Source organism: Argiope bruennichi, chromosome 10 (assembly GCF_947563725.1).
Source record: "Argiope bruennichi chromosome 10, qqArgBrue1.1, whole genome shotgun sequence".
NCBI lineage: Eukaryota > Metazoa > Arthropoda > Arachnida > Araneae > Araneidae > Argiope > Argiope bruennichi.
Window position 1 is genome coordinate 107,591,780 of NC_079160.1, and position 17,374 is coordinate 107,609,153.

Genomic DNA, 17,374 nt, shown 5'->3' on the forward strand with positions numbered 1-17,374 from the left:
GTTCGGAGCCCTGTAGCGTGTTATGTACTGGACGAAATATAGCAAAATTTGGCCACCATGCATATTAAAGTACGCTGTTTCGATTTGTCAAGGGGGGGGGAATAGTACCAAAAAACGCCAAAAGGGAAAATTCTGGCTCTGCGATCGAAAATTTTATTATGTTATTTTCATATACGGGTATTTTGGGACACAATATCGAGGATAAAAGGAAAGGTTTCGTTAACTCGACTCATGTTCGACCGTAGATGGCGTTGTCAGTATGTGAACATGTCTTAAGTCAAGCTGTTTTATCAGCGGGATGAAATGCCAGTGCTGCTCTTCGTGAACACAGGCGGTTAAAACAGTTATGTGGAGCACCGATGACCATAACTAACTTACGAAGAATGGTTGAAAGATTTGAAACAACAGGAATTCTTGGTGAGCAACCAGGTCGAGCACATAAAGGTATCAAGCAGGAACAAGTTGCAGAAGTTGCAACTGCCGTTTATGGATCAGGCGATAGCTAATAAACAGGCTATCAGCAATGCACGCTCAATATCACGACAAACAGATCCCCCCGTTCTCGACGGTGTGGACGATACTGCGCAAGATCCTGAAATTTTATCCGTACAATAAAAGACCCATTCAAGAATCCCAGGGGACATATATACCCAATTTGAGTTTGCTTTGAGATTTTTGACTCGATTGGAAGTGGATGACGAATGACCATGGCTGATGTTATGAAGCGCTAAAACTCAATTTCATGTGCACAGACGAATAAAGGCCGATATGCTGCGAACCACCGTCGAAAACCTTCCAATCGAGCCGTTGTGACAATGCCATCGACGGGCGATTTTTTGCAAAATGATTTGAATTCCCGTAACCCTTCCTTTTATCCTCGTATTGTATCACAAAATACCCGTTTATGAAGATGACATGATGAAGTTTTCGATCGCAGCGCCAGTATTTTCCCTATTAGCGTTTTTGGTACTATTTTTTTAGACAAATCGTAACCGCATACTTTAATATGTATGATGACCAAATTTTGTTATAATTCGTCCAGTACATAACACGCCACAGGGCTCCGAACACCTGTTATTTCTTGATCACCCTGTATAAAAGATGTTTATGGTTAAAGTTGCATTGTTAAAAGGCTGTTAAAAATTAAACTCCTGGTCAAATTGACCTGATATTTCATCTGAGTATAGCTGAAACATGGAATTTGTTTTGAGAAAGAAAAAAATATCAAAAGTTGACCGATAGGTGGCACTGAACTCGCCATAAGAGACTAAAAAAACCGTGACCTTAAAAGGTACGTTAATTTTAAGTTTCTAATTAAAATATGTAGCATCCGCATCGCATTTTACATTTATGATAAAATGGCAGGGAATATGCGATTCCTCTTATTCTTTGTCTGAGAAGGTTGTCATGACCTGTCATTGAAGGTTCGGACTCTGATTATGAAGCTTTTTTACAAGAAAGGTAACTGTGCGGCAATTGCATTGCAGCTGATCCGGGCATTAAAGCATTTAAGAAGCGACTCTAGTTCGAAGAGACGTGTTAATTTGACGTGAAATGCTGCAGAGGGAGGAAAGCAATTGTTTCGACGTGAGTGGGAAATATGCAGCTACAGCAATGCATAAAGCTTCAACTGGTGCTTTGGAAATATTCCAGTGCACAGAGAATTTCCCATACTTTATACATGCTTTTCAGCACTGTTCATAAAATTTTAAAATGCATTATGCAATGCTATCGTTCAAAATTACTCATGTCCGGAATTTATTCCATAACATGCGTAAAGCAAACAAAGGAACACCGAGACCTGCCAAAATGAGAAGTTCTCTACTTGCAGTTTCTTGTTCGAATAGAAAAGGAAGGATCATGGAACTTTTTTATGGACAGACGTGGCCTATTTCCATATCCAAGGTACAGTAAATATTGAAAAGTGTAAAATATGGGTAAGAAAGAATCAATTCCAAATTTAACTACTGCCTCTTTATTCTTAAAAGGTGGCTTTGTGTTACGGGCTTAGCAGCTTTTATCATTGGTCTTTTTTTTCTCGAGGAGATTGGTTCTTCGGGTCCTTTAACCTGTAGAGTCAAGACATGCTATGAATCTGTTTTGCGCAACCAGCTGATTCCACAATATAACAACGTGGGTATATATATAGCACAGTTTTTATGCAAGATGACGCTCCTTCGTACATTGCAACATTTCTAAAGCAGCTGTTGAATGGCTTAATTATCAATCACCATTTTCCAACAGCTTGGTCGCCACAATCAAACTCTTGCAACTTCTGTCTATGGCAGTTATCTAAAAGATGTGGTGTTAGTGGGTCTGATCGCGAACTTACATGAGTTGAAAACATGCATTACACAATACAATCACAATATCACCACTGAAGCATTACAATCAGTTATGGAATAAGCTCGTTCTCGATTTCAGTTTAAAAGGATAAACAGTATATTGTACATTTTTTTAAACAAGTCGTCGTCGACTTTATTTTTCTTGATAGTTTCATCTATTTTCAGTTTCTCTACGGTTTTGGCCTGAAAACAAAAACAGGTTTCATTCTCGCTTTTTCTACCATTTTTGGTTTTTGGCCTCGGGACAGTCAAGAACTGATTTCATTTTTGCCTTTTCTAAAGTTTTTTTTTTTCTTAACTATTGGACAATTAAAAATTAATTTTTCCTATCCATTGTTGTACAACCTTGTCGTGGTGGTTGGACAATGAACAAAGTATGCCACAAAACATATCACGTCTTTTAATTAACATCTTATGACGAGTACAGCGACATCCATCGGTCAGCTTTCGAACATTTTCTTTCTTTCTCAAAAACTAATTCCCGTTGCTTTACATATATTCATGTGTCTGTTTTTTGTAGCAACTTTAATTATAATCACCTTATATACAGTTTGGTAGATCTAGACAAACGATCAGTCTTGTAGAGTACCGACACACATACATACAAGGGTTTATCTTTATTGTTAATTGAGATGTAATCAAATGTTCAGATTCTTCCTTTCTTGTGTACGAAGTGCACAGAAATAAAGTATACGTACGAAAAAGAATCGATCTTATGCTTATGGTATATATCCCTATTTTAAAATTCCCATTCGCCAAATTTTCTTAAGAGTTCAGTGTTTCCTCTCATTTGTTCATTTCATATGCGAAAAAGTAAATGAAAAAAAAATTAGAATTTTGTTTACTTCTTTATAAGCACAATAATTCAACAATGCATACAAGTTGGAAGTATAAAATTGAAATGCTGTTTTTATATCAAATTTGTCTACTTATGTGAAAGTTTGATTGAAATCTTTTAAAACGAATTTTATTTGTCTATCCTTGTGAATGTGAATAACATTACTTAAAAATATTGCAAACTAGATTGAAGCGACTTTTAGTTTTATTATCAGAATTATAGATCAGATGTTAGATCAAATTTGACAAAGATTGGCTACATGTCAATTTGCCTATTCTGAAATATGCGAGTAAAGTATCTCTAAAACACCATAAGCTAGGCAAATTGACATCTCAAGTATCAATCGATGACTGTAAGTCTCTTTTCTTGAATCTATTGCTCAGTGCGATTTTTCAAATAGTAAGTAATAAGGTCTCACTTTACCATTGGCTTTCCATGCAACATCTACTTTATAGATGCTTTGAGTTTGGTATTTGTCCATTTTTGTCCTTTCGGTAGTTCTTTTATCATGCGAGGTATATAAGCAGGTATTTAAAAGATATTTGTGATGAATAGAATTATTGGGTTGTACCTCTAATTTGACGGTATAGCCATTAGTTTTGATGGGTTCATAACACCGATAAAACAATAAGACGGACGATCCTAATTAACAATAACTGAAGATGTTTATTTATAAAAATTAAGATAGTGAAACATAAATGAATATTAATAGCATGAGTGCGCATACTAATTACGGTTATAAATTAATATAGAAAGGCATTTATTTCTAGTCATGCATATGTAAGAATTTTAAGAAAAAAGTAACAAACAATATTATGTACTTACTTCGATAGTCAAGACTCATAATCATAGCTAGATTATCAATTAGGCTATGTAGGCAACTATCTAAAGGTTCCGGAATTTTGGAGAACTCGAGACATTGATAGATTTTTTAGGTATTTCTAAAGTAACTTAATTTTGTATTATGATTTTAAAAGACCATGTAAGTGAAAACATTCAATTTAATATAAGGCAAAGTTAAAATTTCAAAATAAAATAAACGAAAAAAATCCAAAGTGTTTATAAGTTGTTCTAAGATTTTTTTTTTTTTTTTTCATTTTGTCAAATTTGCCCTTTGAGATCCATTTTTCACTCTGTAGTTGGTTGATTAACTTTTAAATCAACAATTGTGTTTAAATGTTTGGAAGGTGTTAAAAAAGTTTGCGATTTTTTAAAATTATTTTGTTTTAAAATAACTTTTTAATCAATTTTTTTTGTACTTGTGATATTGAAGCCAGCTGTATTGAAGGTGACATGCAATTAAATATTTTCTTATTTTAATTTGTCCAAATATTTGTTACTCAAAACCTGTTTAAAATAGATATTAAATTTAAACCAATAAAAAAAATCTGGTTTTTAGAACTTTAGTTGAGTAAAGATGCGCCTAAAATTTGTATTGCTTAAGGACCCCTTCGGTGGTTAATCTGGTCCTCTTGATAATCCTGTCACAGTTTCACCATTTACTTGCACACTATCAAATTTTGTACAAAATCTATTCAGAGGAACTATGTTTTCCGGATGTTCGAATATAAGTTAACACGGTAACTAAAAAATGAAGAGAGCTAGATAGATAAAATTCGGCCTACAGATTTAGCATCTATAGTGTAGACATTTATATCTATAGCGTAATTAATTAATTATCTTAACATCTATAGTGTAATTTTAAGCCAAATCCAACAAGAGGTTGATCGTCTGTCCGTCTGTACTTTTAGAAACATGTAAATACGGTAACTCACAAACGCAATTATTTTAAAAATATCAAATTTGGTTTGGGATTTTATAACCGCAAATGTAATTTTCGTTCAGTCCGTCAGGGGAAACGTACCTAAAACACAAATTTGATTTTCGGATACTATTGCATAGCACGGATAAATCGTCAAAAAATTTGCTAAAGATGACACGATATATTTAATTAAAATGCTAATTTCACAACAAAAATCAATATTTCGTAACTATTGTACACCAGTGCTATATAAGCCATTCTTTGGACAACACTTTAATGTAGACACCTATCAAGAGTTGACTGTATGTCGATCTGTACTTTCAAAAACATATAAGCACAATAACTCGGAAACGCAATTATTAAATATATAAAATTTTGTGTGTGGTTTTGCTAGTATAATTGTAATTTTGTGTCAAATTTTGTTTTCAATCGATTGGAAAAAAAACACGTCACACGAAACAACATGTCACATAGGTATAGTATCAGATTGCAAGATATAAACTCAGAAATCATTCTCTTTAACTCTATTAGCACAGGATATTGTACTAGGGATGACGAATATTTTCAGAGCGGTTATTACGTAACCAATATCAAAAAGTCACAAATACAAGTAATAAATACTTTTCAAAGAGGGGTGTGATTCAAATCCTTCATTAAGGATGACGAATATTTTCAGAGCAGTTATTACGTAACCAATATCAAAAATTCACAAATACAAGTGATCAATACTTTTCAAAGAGGGGTGTGATTCAAATCCTTCATACGATCTTACTGATGATATTTCGATTACAAGTTTTGGATCACGATAGAAACTAACAATCGATACGATATCACTGAAATTTGCCGGAGCGGTGACGATACGATCTGTCCAATGGAAGCTCTCGAAAGAAATCTGTGATTGGATTGAAAAGTGAACGGACCGGTTATTGGAATTATCGTATCGTATCATTGAATTGCGTATCACTGAAATTTATCACAGCGGTGATTTCACCGGAAAGTGCGAGGCTTCACTGGAAAGTGCGAAGTCACCGCTCCACTTTACGGGAGTGACCGATATTCGTATTTGATGATGCGCTATTCCATACAGATCATTTTTAATTGCTCGTGACATGATTACTTTGATTACATGTATTCTGTTTACTACTGGCGCCATCTATTGGTAGAATATAGGACTAAAGTAAACATTTTAAAGAAATGACATATATTTTTAACTCATCTTTTCCAGAAAATGGTTCACTCTAATAAAAAAATTAAATAAATAGTTTTGAGAAAAAAAATAAAATTTAAGAAGTAAGCTGAAACAGATAAATTAATTCATTCACACGTTAATTAAATTAGTAAATTAAGTATTAATTACAATTAATAAATTTTATATTTAATATTAAATAATAATTTTTAATTAATAATATGATTGAAATAACAGATATTTGGAACGCATATTTAAAAATAACAATAGCAATATTATTTGTTATTTAAAAAATCGTTATTATGCATCTCTATATTGTGCAATATTCCCGCATATTGTTCAGAAAATATGTCGTGGAGATATGTCTAATGTCAGGAAGATATCCCATGTCCAATATGATATCTGTTTTGTTTGGTATTTTGTACTTATGAAGAACTGAATGTTTATTAGTTGCTCTTATTTCTCCAGAAATATGTTAATAAATTTACAGAATTTCAAACAAATATACAGAAACAACTCCGCTTGTTGGGAAATGTGGTTGTTATTGGTGTGACGTCTTTGGATCATTCTTTTAGTACTGATCACAGAAATTTGGATTTATCTCTAAAGTAGTTCAAGTTAATCTTCAACAATATTTATATTAAGCTGGTTAACATTCAAATATCAATTACCTGTTATTTGTATGTCAAAGAATGCCAGAAAGTTATCTCAAGTATTGCTAAGTTGTATTGCGAATTCATTAAGTGACTATGCAGCAGTGATCCACAATCAAGCATATGGATTTGTAGGAATGAATTTCAAATAGAACTGAGTTATCAAAAAAAAATTTAAAATCCAATCAATTTTTTATCATAATAGAAAAGTGTGAATGAATGCGAATGTTTTTGAGAAATAAATATTTGAAGCAGAAAAATTTACGATTTAATTGCTTTTCATTGACTTTTCAATATTTCGGGAATACTGAGTATTATTTTTATTGTAATATTTTTAAAATATTGTAATTCGTACTTCCCCGATATTATATTATCCCAGGGAAATTTTTCATTTCGGATCTGGCATTTCAAATTCCGAACTGAACGTTCATATTGTGGATTCGAGTGTTTGGACATGATTGACACTCAAGTACAAGGGAATCATACGGTAAATTCAATCATTTTACACCGCGAAGAAGGAGCAACGTGTCTGGACTGAATTTGAAGACATACACAAGTAGGTACTTTTTAATCTTTTATCATCTGCTTTAAATTGTTTTAATAATTTGATGAGATATTCTAGATTTAATCACGATATATTGAAAATGCTTATATCGCTTGTATGAACTTATTTTTGTGAATATTTAATTATTTGAAACCACATGAATTTGCAGTTGAGGGTTTAAAAAAACATTATCAGATTGAATTAAGCCTTGTTATATCGAAATTTACAAAAGGTTACTTAAATTCGATTGTGTTTACTTGGATTATTCAAGAAATCGTACTGAAAAATCTCAATTTTTTGTTTCAGTTTAATGGAAAACGTGGTGCGAGCTAATCAATATTTTACGTACTGATGTTCATATCGTTTATTAATGAAAATGTGCAACAAAATTATGTTAGAAACATGGAAGCTATAGTTTTAATTCACATAATATTTTCCATCTCATATGTTGATAATCGTGGGCCTTTCATATTGTCTGACATAAATTCGTAATACTTTAGTAGTATTTATAAAAGTACTGGCAAAACAAGAATGTCACTTTAAATACGCGTTTAAAGGTTGTTCTTGCATTTTTTTTTAAGTACTTATTTAAACTATGAGGAGTGATTAGGCATCTCTTGGTCATCGTATTATTAAAAGCTTTGAATGTATATTGGATAAATGCGTTAAAATTGAGAACATTAATTTTTCAAACTACCTGAACATGTTTTTTTTAACTTATCTTCCAAGATTATGGGTTACGGTTATTTCATATTTGATAAAAGTATTTTCTAACTCTTCAACACATGCACTCATTTTCTGAAGCTTATCGAGGGGCAGTTTTGACCCTTACGGGCTTATCTTATTGGCTCTTTGTATCAAAATAAAATTTGTCAGAGTATATGATTTTTTTTTTATGGAAATAGTTTATTTAATACAAATATTCGAGTTATAAAACAAAAATATCAAAATTGAAAGTAGCCACATTTTGCCTGGCTTTTTTCAGTATTCATTTCCTTTCCCCCCCGTTTCTTTCATATAGAGCCTTTTATTTTTATTGTAAGTAGAGTTTTTCTGTATGAAAATATTTAAGTAATAAGAAAATCTATAACAGTGGAAAGGCTTGCAAGAAGATCTCGCAATCTTTGCTGCTCACATTTGGAATTGTCAGAAGCCATAATATTGAAATAATCTGAAATGCTAACACATGCAGGGTCAGTTTGATCTCAACCTTCTGGTAAAAAAAAAAAATGATATATATACTTTTTATTATTGATTTCTGCAATTCATAATCTTAAGAGTGTATGAAGAAACAAGTTTAAACTTTTAGAATTGCCTAGAATTTGAAAGCAAAAGAGAAAGGATGGGATCATGAAGATCCCATGCTTATGCAGACAGGTTAATGTTGCATTAGGTGAACCTACGATTCTTATTTTAATATGCTAATGAAAATTTTAAATTCACAATATTTGCTTGGCATATTGCTTTGGAAAGACTTAATTGATTCTTGATATTGCTATATGTTTGTCATCCTGTATATATATATATATATATATATATAAAATATTTTTTTAATCTGTTGTATTTAAATAATCATCTAGAGAATGAATAATATTGCATGTTGTAATTTAGTAAGAATTTAAAAGGTTATGCTTGATGTATAGATATGTAAAAAATTTTATACTAGTAAATAGTTAGGATTTCACTCTTAAGGTGGGTTCACACGAGGCTTTTTATTGCGCGCAAACGTTGTCTCTCTACTGTTGTCCCTCAATTGTCCTCGTGTGAACAGTTGAGCCAACGTGTCGGGACAATGGCTAATATTTGTCCCGACGGGACAACCATTTGCCATTGTCCCGTTGCAGTCAAGTGATTTTCCTGAAGTAGGCGTGACCTTCTATTGCGCGCAATAATAAGCCTCGTCTGAACCCACCTTTATTTCTCATGTTTGTGACGCAAATTAATGGCTAAGCAGAAAAAGCAAAAATAAGAAGATTGGCAATATTATTCGCAAACTGTATTGTCTAACTCTTAAAAAAAAGTTTCCATTGTGTGTAGTTATTTTTGATCTTTGTATTAAATGTTTTAAGCTCTAAATGTTATGGTAAATTAAAATAATGTAGTAATAAATTAAGATAACAGGTTATCTTCACAATATTTGGTCTTATTGTTTCAGATATAATATGTAATTTTGAATATAATGGCAAAAAAAGTGAAATGATTTTTCACAATCTAAATTTTTTAATAGTCAAACCTGTTTTAATGTCCACTTACTGAAAAGAAAGACTAGGAATTGTAGAACGACTACAATTACCTTCAGATATAGAAGAAAAAAAAATCAATTGTGTATCGGTCGTTTGGTGGTTGATTTTTGTTAAAATAGTTTGAGCATGCTACTCTAAGGCAAAATTAAAGAGTGCTGAATTGAATTGCACAAAAATTTTATTCTTAGCTATCATTTGATATTCTATTCCTGGTTCTAGTTAAATGCATTATTTTCCATGATAAGGATTTTTCGTTAGTTGGTATTTGTGTGTCAGCTATGTGCTATTGGTGAACTTTATTCTTAACTGCAACTTTTAGGAATAGTTAATAGATTAACATAATATATGTGGTATTTTATGGTAATTAATCTCTGGCATCTCATTAAAATACAAGTACCCATCAGTTTTATAATAGTTTAGAATTCTATTCTGATTACTTTAAACTATATACTAATAGCGTTATCTTTTTAAATAGTATGGCAGACGCTGCTCCTGCTGCTGGTGGACGTGGAGGATTTAGAGGAGGATTTGGTGGTGGTGGAAGAGGAGGCCGAGGGCGTGGACGTGGTAGGGGCCGCGGAAGAGGCCGTGGACGTGGGAAGGAAGAAAAGGAATGGGTGCCTGTAACCAAATTGGGAAGACTTGTTAAGGATGGTAAAATCAAGTCTCTGGAAGAGATTTACTTGTTTTCTCTCCCTATTAAGGTATTTAAAAATGCATGATCTATTACCATTTGCACTCACTTGAATAACTCAGCTTATATAATTGCATTTAATGTTATGAAATAGGAGAAGTAAAAGAAATTTGTGAATAATTATAAGATTAGTACATTTTTTAGAGGAATAAAAATATAAATCATTTCCATCCTGAAAATTAATTGTAATTTGATCTGTTATGTGGTTTGATTATACATTTGCAGAAATTTGAAACAATGGTTTCTGTTTCATTATGTTTATAAACAATTAAGGGAATGATTGTTAGAAATAATTTAGCTTATATAGATATTTCGAGGAAATATAGGGGGAAAAAAGTGTAGTTTTAAAATTTTTGTCCTTTTTCTTAGGTTATTCCTTATGTATGCAAAAGGAGTCCAACTGTAAAAACTTGTAAAATAAGCAATTTTTACTTTGGAATCCATAAAATGTGAGTTTTAAATTTATTTCTATCATTGTGAACAGAAACATGCATGTTCGGAAATGTTATGTAATTGTTTTAATAGTTAGATGTGACAGAAAGCATGTTAAAATCTTAGTAAATTACATGCTCTCCAATAACTTAATCTTGACAAATTGATGTATTGATTTGCATGCTAAATTTAGTTTACTACTAAATAGTTTAGTATTTGTTGTGTTAAGTTATTGAATTGTCAATTAGGGTAATTAAAATTATTTTTGATCGTAAAATATAAAAAATTTCAGTTGGGTTTTACTGAAATATTTATCTTTTGCAAATATTTAGTCTTCAACTTAGATGTTAATTGTTTTAGACTTAAGAAATGTATTAAATTAATTAATTGAATGAATAGAATATGTGTAGCCAATGATGCATACCAACCAATGTGATATCAACATGATCATTTTTATCGTCACTACCACTGAGGTTCATTGAATGTATTTATTTGTAGTTACATTTTTAGATTGAAATTTATTTTTATTAAACCTTTAAGTGTGAGCATGTATTCCATGATTCTGAAACATTACTTTTGTACTTGTCTAGTTTTATGATTGAAAAGGGAATGTTTTTGTTGGCTGCCTGTAAATGTGCATGTAAATTAACCAGTGATGTAAACTATATGCAATGATGTTTCTATGATTTCATTTATCGTCACTACCTCTGAGGTTAATTTTGTGCAAGCATATGTAGGCTTCATTAAGTTGTATTAATGCATATGATATATAATATTTATTTTGTTAACTAAAAAATATGCTGCTTAAAAAAATGATATGAATAGATTTTTGTGATATAGCAGACTACTGCTATAATTGTCATTCCAGGTTTAAATTTTGACCAGTTTGTACAAATACAGAAGCTGTTAATATGGTTAGTGCATGTTGGATATCTTGTTCAAAGTGCTATGTATATTAACTATTCAACTATCTATGTTATAATCTATGATCATATTAAAATTTATGTATATAGTCTAAATATTAATGCAAAATCTTTCTTATTTCTTGTGTTATATAAATAATAAATCTAAATGCGTGAATGTAGTTAATCAAGAATAATTTAAACATAACCTTTTTTCCAAATTAACATTTCATTTCTGTTCAAATGAAATCGATTATTTCAGTTCCCTCTAAATTTTCTGTAGATATTTAAAAAGCACTTATGTTACAAATTGATAGTTTTAAAAATTGCCAAACTAGCATTCTTATGTCTTATCTAATAAGGATCATAAGTTGCTTCTTTTATGGCAGCAGTGCTTTGTTAGATATGTATGTACAAAATTCTAATGACTGATAAGGGTTAAGAATATAGGCTTGATAGATTACCATTTTTCCTGAAAACTGAATTTTATTTGTCGTAATCAGGGTTCTTGAAAAGTTTGCTAGGACTTCGAAAATTAAGCTGAATTTACACTAATTTTTTTCTATTCATGGACAGAAAAAAAAAAATCTTATTCTAAACCTGTTGCTCTATGATATCATAATTAATAGATAATCTTCAGGGAGAAAGGGAGGTAGAAATTAAAAATGAAATTAACATTTTCTCGATTATCAAGTTTGAATACATTTTTTTGATGACTATTACTCTCGGGAGCACTACTATGCTATTAATATAAATATTATATTATACTATTTAGCGCTTTTCAAAATCTGGTTGTCATTAATTTTTTTCTTTTTGAAATTTTTTTTTCCTAACTTTTTACTGATAGCCCTAATTTATTATATGATCTGAAACTTAAATTTGAGAAATTTTATCTCAATGTATTATCCATACGTAAAGATTTTTGACTTATTGAACAAATTGGTTGAAAAGACAGGCGATAATGATTTTTCAGTGCATAGCAGAATCATAGCTTGGACAGTGTAATTTGAAATATAAAATATTTTAAAGGTACTGATCCCAGTTTATTTGTTTAAAGTTTTCTTTATTTGTATCTGTTTCTTGCATTTTCCTCTTCATTCTGCCATACTAGTGGACAGCAGTGTTAAGAGATTTTTAGAGAAGCAGTTTTAATGAATTTTGTTTCGACTAAAGTGTGAAAGTGTTTATGAAGCAAGGACTCATTAGTAGTTTGTGTGAATCTAATAATTGCTGTTTAGAGGCTAATAGTAAGGAGCCTTGCATTGTGGTCTTGGAATTTACTTTATTTTATACTACAAGATGTAACTTATTAGCTGAAGATGAGCATAGTGCTCTTCCCTTAAGTATTTAGAAAAGGCAAGAAAGTAATAGGATACATCAATATTTTATTTAAATTTATTAGCATTTCTCTATCTGGATTACTTTTATGACATAATTTTTTTTAAAGACTGGAAACCCATTACAAGATGACAGATTCTGCTGCAATATTCTATATGCATTTCGTATCTAGGATGGGAACTGGGCAGACTTGACTAAAGTTTTTGGGCTTCCCTATCTGCAGTTAACCTAATAGCTGTGATGTTACAACCTTATGAATCCAACACTGTTAAACAAGTGCCAGGCAAGCTATCAAGCTAAATGGTTGCATTTAGCAATATATTTTTATTGCCATATAATAATGAGGATATGTCTTGTTAGTTGTAATTTTTTGGTTAAATGACTGTCTTGTCTAAGATTTTGACACTGAATAGTTTTAAAACATGCAAAAAAAAAAAAAAAAATCATGCTAAAATTATTGCAGATTGGAATTACTTTTTTGAGTTGATTCTATTTGGTGCCTTTTATTATTTTGACTAGTGCTTATTATTGGTATTTTGGCTACTTGCTGAGCAGTTCTCTGGGTGGGTATAGGTGTCAAAATCCTGAGATTCCCAGGAATATTTACTCCCTTCAAGTTTTTCCTTCTTTTCACTTTTTTATTTATTACTTTTTTCATCTGCTCTTAGATTTCTGCTGTTTGCTTAGCACAACATGGCTTAATATGACCTTTACCTTTAATCAAATCTTGACCTTTAATCAAATACATGATTTTGAGCTAGCTCAAATTTATCCAATATACTGTTTTTCTTTTATTTTGTATTCATATTATTATGGTTATATAATTAATCTATAACTAATGATTTTTAATGTATTGTCCATTTTTGTTGATTTGATAGATAGTAAATTGATTTATAAAATATTTCAGGAATGTGAAATTATCGACTTCTTTCTTGGAAGTGCTTTGAAGGACGATGTCATGAAAATTATGCCTGTCCAGAAACAAACCAGAGCTGGTCAGCGTACAAGATTTAAGGCTATTGTGGCTATGGGAGACCATAATGGTCATGTTGGTCTAGGTGTGAAATGTTCTAAAGAGGTGGCCACTGCCATCCGAGGTGCCATCATGTTGGCGAAATTGACTATTATTCCTGTCCGAAGAGGCTACTGGGGAAATAAAATTGGTTCACCTCACACAGTACCTTGTAAGGTAAGAATTCAAAATATTTTAAATGATCATTTAAAAGCAGATTAAATATTAATATTTAAATACTTGGTATTGTAATACCTGAAAATATTTGCCTTAGCTGAGCATATATAAAATTTGTGCTTTTTATAAGACACTTGTCATGGAGTTAAACTTTAGGCAGATATATGCTGATATTAAATATAGTAAAAGAAAGTGCAAGATATTTAATATTGTAAGTTAATTACTACGATTTGTAGTGGATTTTATTTGCTAAAAGACTTGGGTGTTAGATTTCTGCTATACTGTAGAAGGAACTAAAACAATATGGATACTATGATGAATAATTTTTCGTCTCTGAATTCGATGTTGAAAAATAAATCTGATTGTATCCATGTGCAAGAAATATATTTATGTTGATTGATATTTTTAAAAGCTTTGTCATCTGTTTGTCATGCTAAGTTTTCAAAAAAGAAAAGAAAAAAAGTCTTTGATTTGAAGTTTTTGGTTGATATTCTTCTTTAAGCATAGATGAGTTTTCATTATTTAAATTCAGATTTTTTAAGATTTGTAATGTTTCACTATTTAGGCTTGTATGTATTCTTAAAAATGATGGATCATTTCTTATTCAGCCATATTGCTTAATTTGTCTTTTTTAATATACTCAACTAGTGGTTTTAACAGTGTGTAAACAAAAATAATTTAAAGTAGAAACCAGGATAATTTTATAAGTTGTAGGCAGTTTTTATTTAAAGACTTAATTACATTTTTTAATTGATTTTTGTATGTACTTCAAATTTGTCTCTGAATATAAATAGTCAAAAAATGTTTTTTTTTTTTTTTTTTTTTCCCTTGAAATTTTTGAATGAGAATGCAAGAATTCATAATTAATAAAAACTGCCGTAAATTGTTTTGCGAAAGGTATAAGATTTTACAATTTTCCTTCATGAGGGCAAACTTCTAATATTTTGAAATTAATGCATATAATGAATAATTGTTTCTTTAATTTCCAGATAAAAAGAACTTATTTCAGAATCATAACAGATAGCTCTGAACTTTTATGACTTTTTGAAATATAATTTGAATTCTGTTAAAATAATGCTGATTTTATCTGATATGCCTGGTTTAATTCTTTATAACTGACTTATCAAAATTTGAACGTCATTAGTCTTTGCACTAGAAGTGTAGAAATCAGCACTGGGTTAAATATTAACAAATTTAATCTGGTTAAATTGATATGGTTAGGTTTTTATTAAATTTCTTCTTGGCGTAGGCATGGAGTAAATGAATTTTCTACACAATATAATAGCAATTTAACTTTTGATATGAAATTTGCTATCAATGAATTTAGTGTTTTTTATTAATGTTTTGATTCTTTTTAATTCGAAATAAGTAATAGAATATTGATTACAAGTAGCAACATTTCGGAAATTAATATTTACTATAAATCAATTTCTATTTATTGCATATATATTTCATGTAGATAGAAGAGCAAGTGATTTAAGTTTTTATTAATTTAAAGATTTATATTTATTTTTTAAGATTATTATAAGATATCAACGTTGTGTAACTTTTTCTAATATAAGTTTAGCTGTAAGGTTTTTGATAATACTCAGTATTGATAAGGAGTTTAAATTTCAGTTTATATCATTTTAGGCCATCTAATTAATAAATTTAATTTGTTATCATTTTAGGTTACTGGGAAATGTGGTAGTGTAACAATGAGACTGATTCCTGCTCCCAGAGGCACAGGTATTGTGTCTGCTCCAGTCCCTAAAAAGCTGTTAACTATGGCAGGCATCGAAGATTGTTATACATCTGCCAGAGGGTCAACAGCAACATTAGGAAATTTTGGTCAGTTAGCTTTAGGATTTGTAATAATTTAAATTCAATATTTATTTTACTTGGATTTTTTAATTGATTATTTTGTAATGACATATGTATTGCAAATTTTTTTTGGTGACATGATGTAAAGATTAGTTGGTAATATCTTGAAATTTTCTTTATTAACTGTTTGTGTTACACGCTGACATTAATTTGATACTGTACAAGTACATTAGAGAAGTATTTAACCAATCATAATGTATTAATTATAAAAATGAGCCTAGATATTAAGTTTTTAGGTGATTCATAATAAGTTATTTAAAGCTAAGTTGAAAATTGGTTAAGTATAAAGCAAGTTTAACAAGTTAAGAAATTTCTCTGCTTAAAAACTACTATTACCAAGAAATTTAAGTCATATTTTATTGTCCCTATAGAGATAGACATGATTTCATTTCTGATGCACTATGGATGAAAATCTTGTAAATTGTAATTGAAATTTTCTGGATGATTTTGCAAGTTGTTTTGCAAAGTAATTCTGTCGAAAGACAAAATAGTTTTTAAATAAAAATTCTTTTTTTATATTTTACATATATTATACAATAAATTTTTTTCTTTCAACAGCTAAAGCTACATTCTTTGCTATTCAAAAAACATACAGTTACCTAACACCTGATCTGTGGAAAGAACAGGCGCTAGCCAAACCTCCTTATCAAGAGTATTCTGATTATTTAATGTTGACTCATAGAACTGTTGGATCTTCTCAACCACGTGCAGAACATGTGGTTGCTTAGTATGTATAAATAAGAATCGACAATAAATTATTTTGTCATTCATTTGTTGTTTCTTGTATGTTTGTAGTATTATATTCCATGAAAAGAAGTTACATCATAGTTTAAAGTTTTTAAAATTATATTTCACATTCAAGTAGATTAAAAATTAAATTGCCATAAAAGTACTTAATATAACAGTCATTATTTTTTTATGCGTCAAATATCTTTTAAAATAAGTTCCAAAATAAAATATTTATCCCTCTGCACTTATGTCAAAATAAAAATATGCATATCAATAAATTTTTATTTCAATATCTGTGGAAATGATTTAAAGAAGCATTTTTCATCGTCATTTTTTAAGCTTTAATTCTAGATTTGCTGTCTAGTAATGAGATTTTGCAATTAAACACCTTTTGTTTTTATTTGAGTAAAATTGGAATAATTGATTTTAATCTTTCTATAGATTTATACAAGCTGATGATGACTATATTTGCTACTCTTGAACATAAATGATGAAACAGATTACCACCAAGATTTAGTCTGAAGCTGTTAAATAAGAGATTGATGCTCGCACAATAGTGCTAATTTTATTTTCAGTTAAATATCATCTCATTTACAAATCTTGGCTTATTTGGGAGATGGCTCATTTTATAAAATTTTTATTGTTATATTAATGAA

At 30.2% G+C, this 17,374-nt stretch overlaps 1 protein-coding gene and 1 non-coding gene across 3 annotated transcripts; both read left to right on the forward strand.

Moving 5' to 3' along the window:
* The first annotated feature begins 7,208 nt into the window (after positions 1–7,208).
* On the forward strand, positions 7,209–17,175 carry LOC129988255 (40S ribosomal protein S2). 2 transcript variants are annotated; one of them, XM_056096440.1, is made up of 6 exons: positions 7,209–7,340; positions 10,047–10,275; positions 13,845–14,126; positions 15,797–15,956; positions 16,548–16,716; positions 17,160–17,175. In XM_056096440.1, coding segments are annotated over exons 2-6 (840 nt in total). In that variant the 5' UTR covers positions 7,209–7,340; position 10,047; the 3' UTR covers positions 17,161–17,175. The 2 variants fall into 2 exon arrangements, with proteins under 2 accessions (XP_055952415.1, XP_055952414.1); XM_056096439.1 differs by lacking the exon at positions 17,160–17,175 and having other exon boundaries at positions 16,548–16,759.
* On the forward strand, positions 17,169–17,244 carry LOC129989533 (small nucleolar RNA SNORD24). Its single transcript, XR_008785795.1, has one exon. It is a non-coding gene; the product is annotated as a small nucleolar RNA SNORD24 (small nucleolar RNA).
* Positions 17,245–17,374: the final 130 nt, after the last annotated feature.

What these genes read in the sequence shown, in the direction of transcription:
- LOC129988255 (XM_056096440.1), top strand. Translation starts at nt 10,048, where the DNA reads ATGGCAGACGCTGCTCCTGCTGCTGGTGGACGTGGAGGATTTAGAGGA. An exon ending in TGTTTTCTCTCCCTATTAAG is followed by an intron (nt 10,276 to 13,844) that starts GTATTTAAAAAT and finishes AAAATATTTCAG; the next exon opens with GAATGTGAAATTATCGACTT. An exon ending in CTCACACAGTACCTTGTAAG is followed by an intron (nt 14,127 to 15,796) that starts GTAAGAATTCAA and finishes TTATCATTTTAG; the next exon opens with GTTACTGGGAAATGTGGTAG.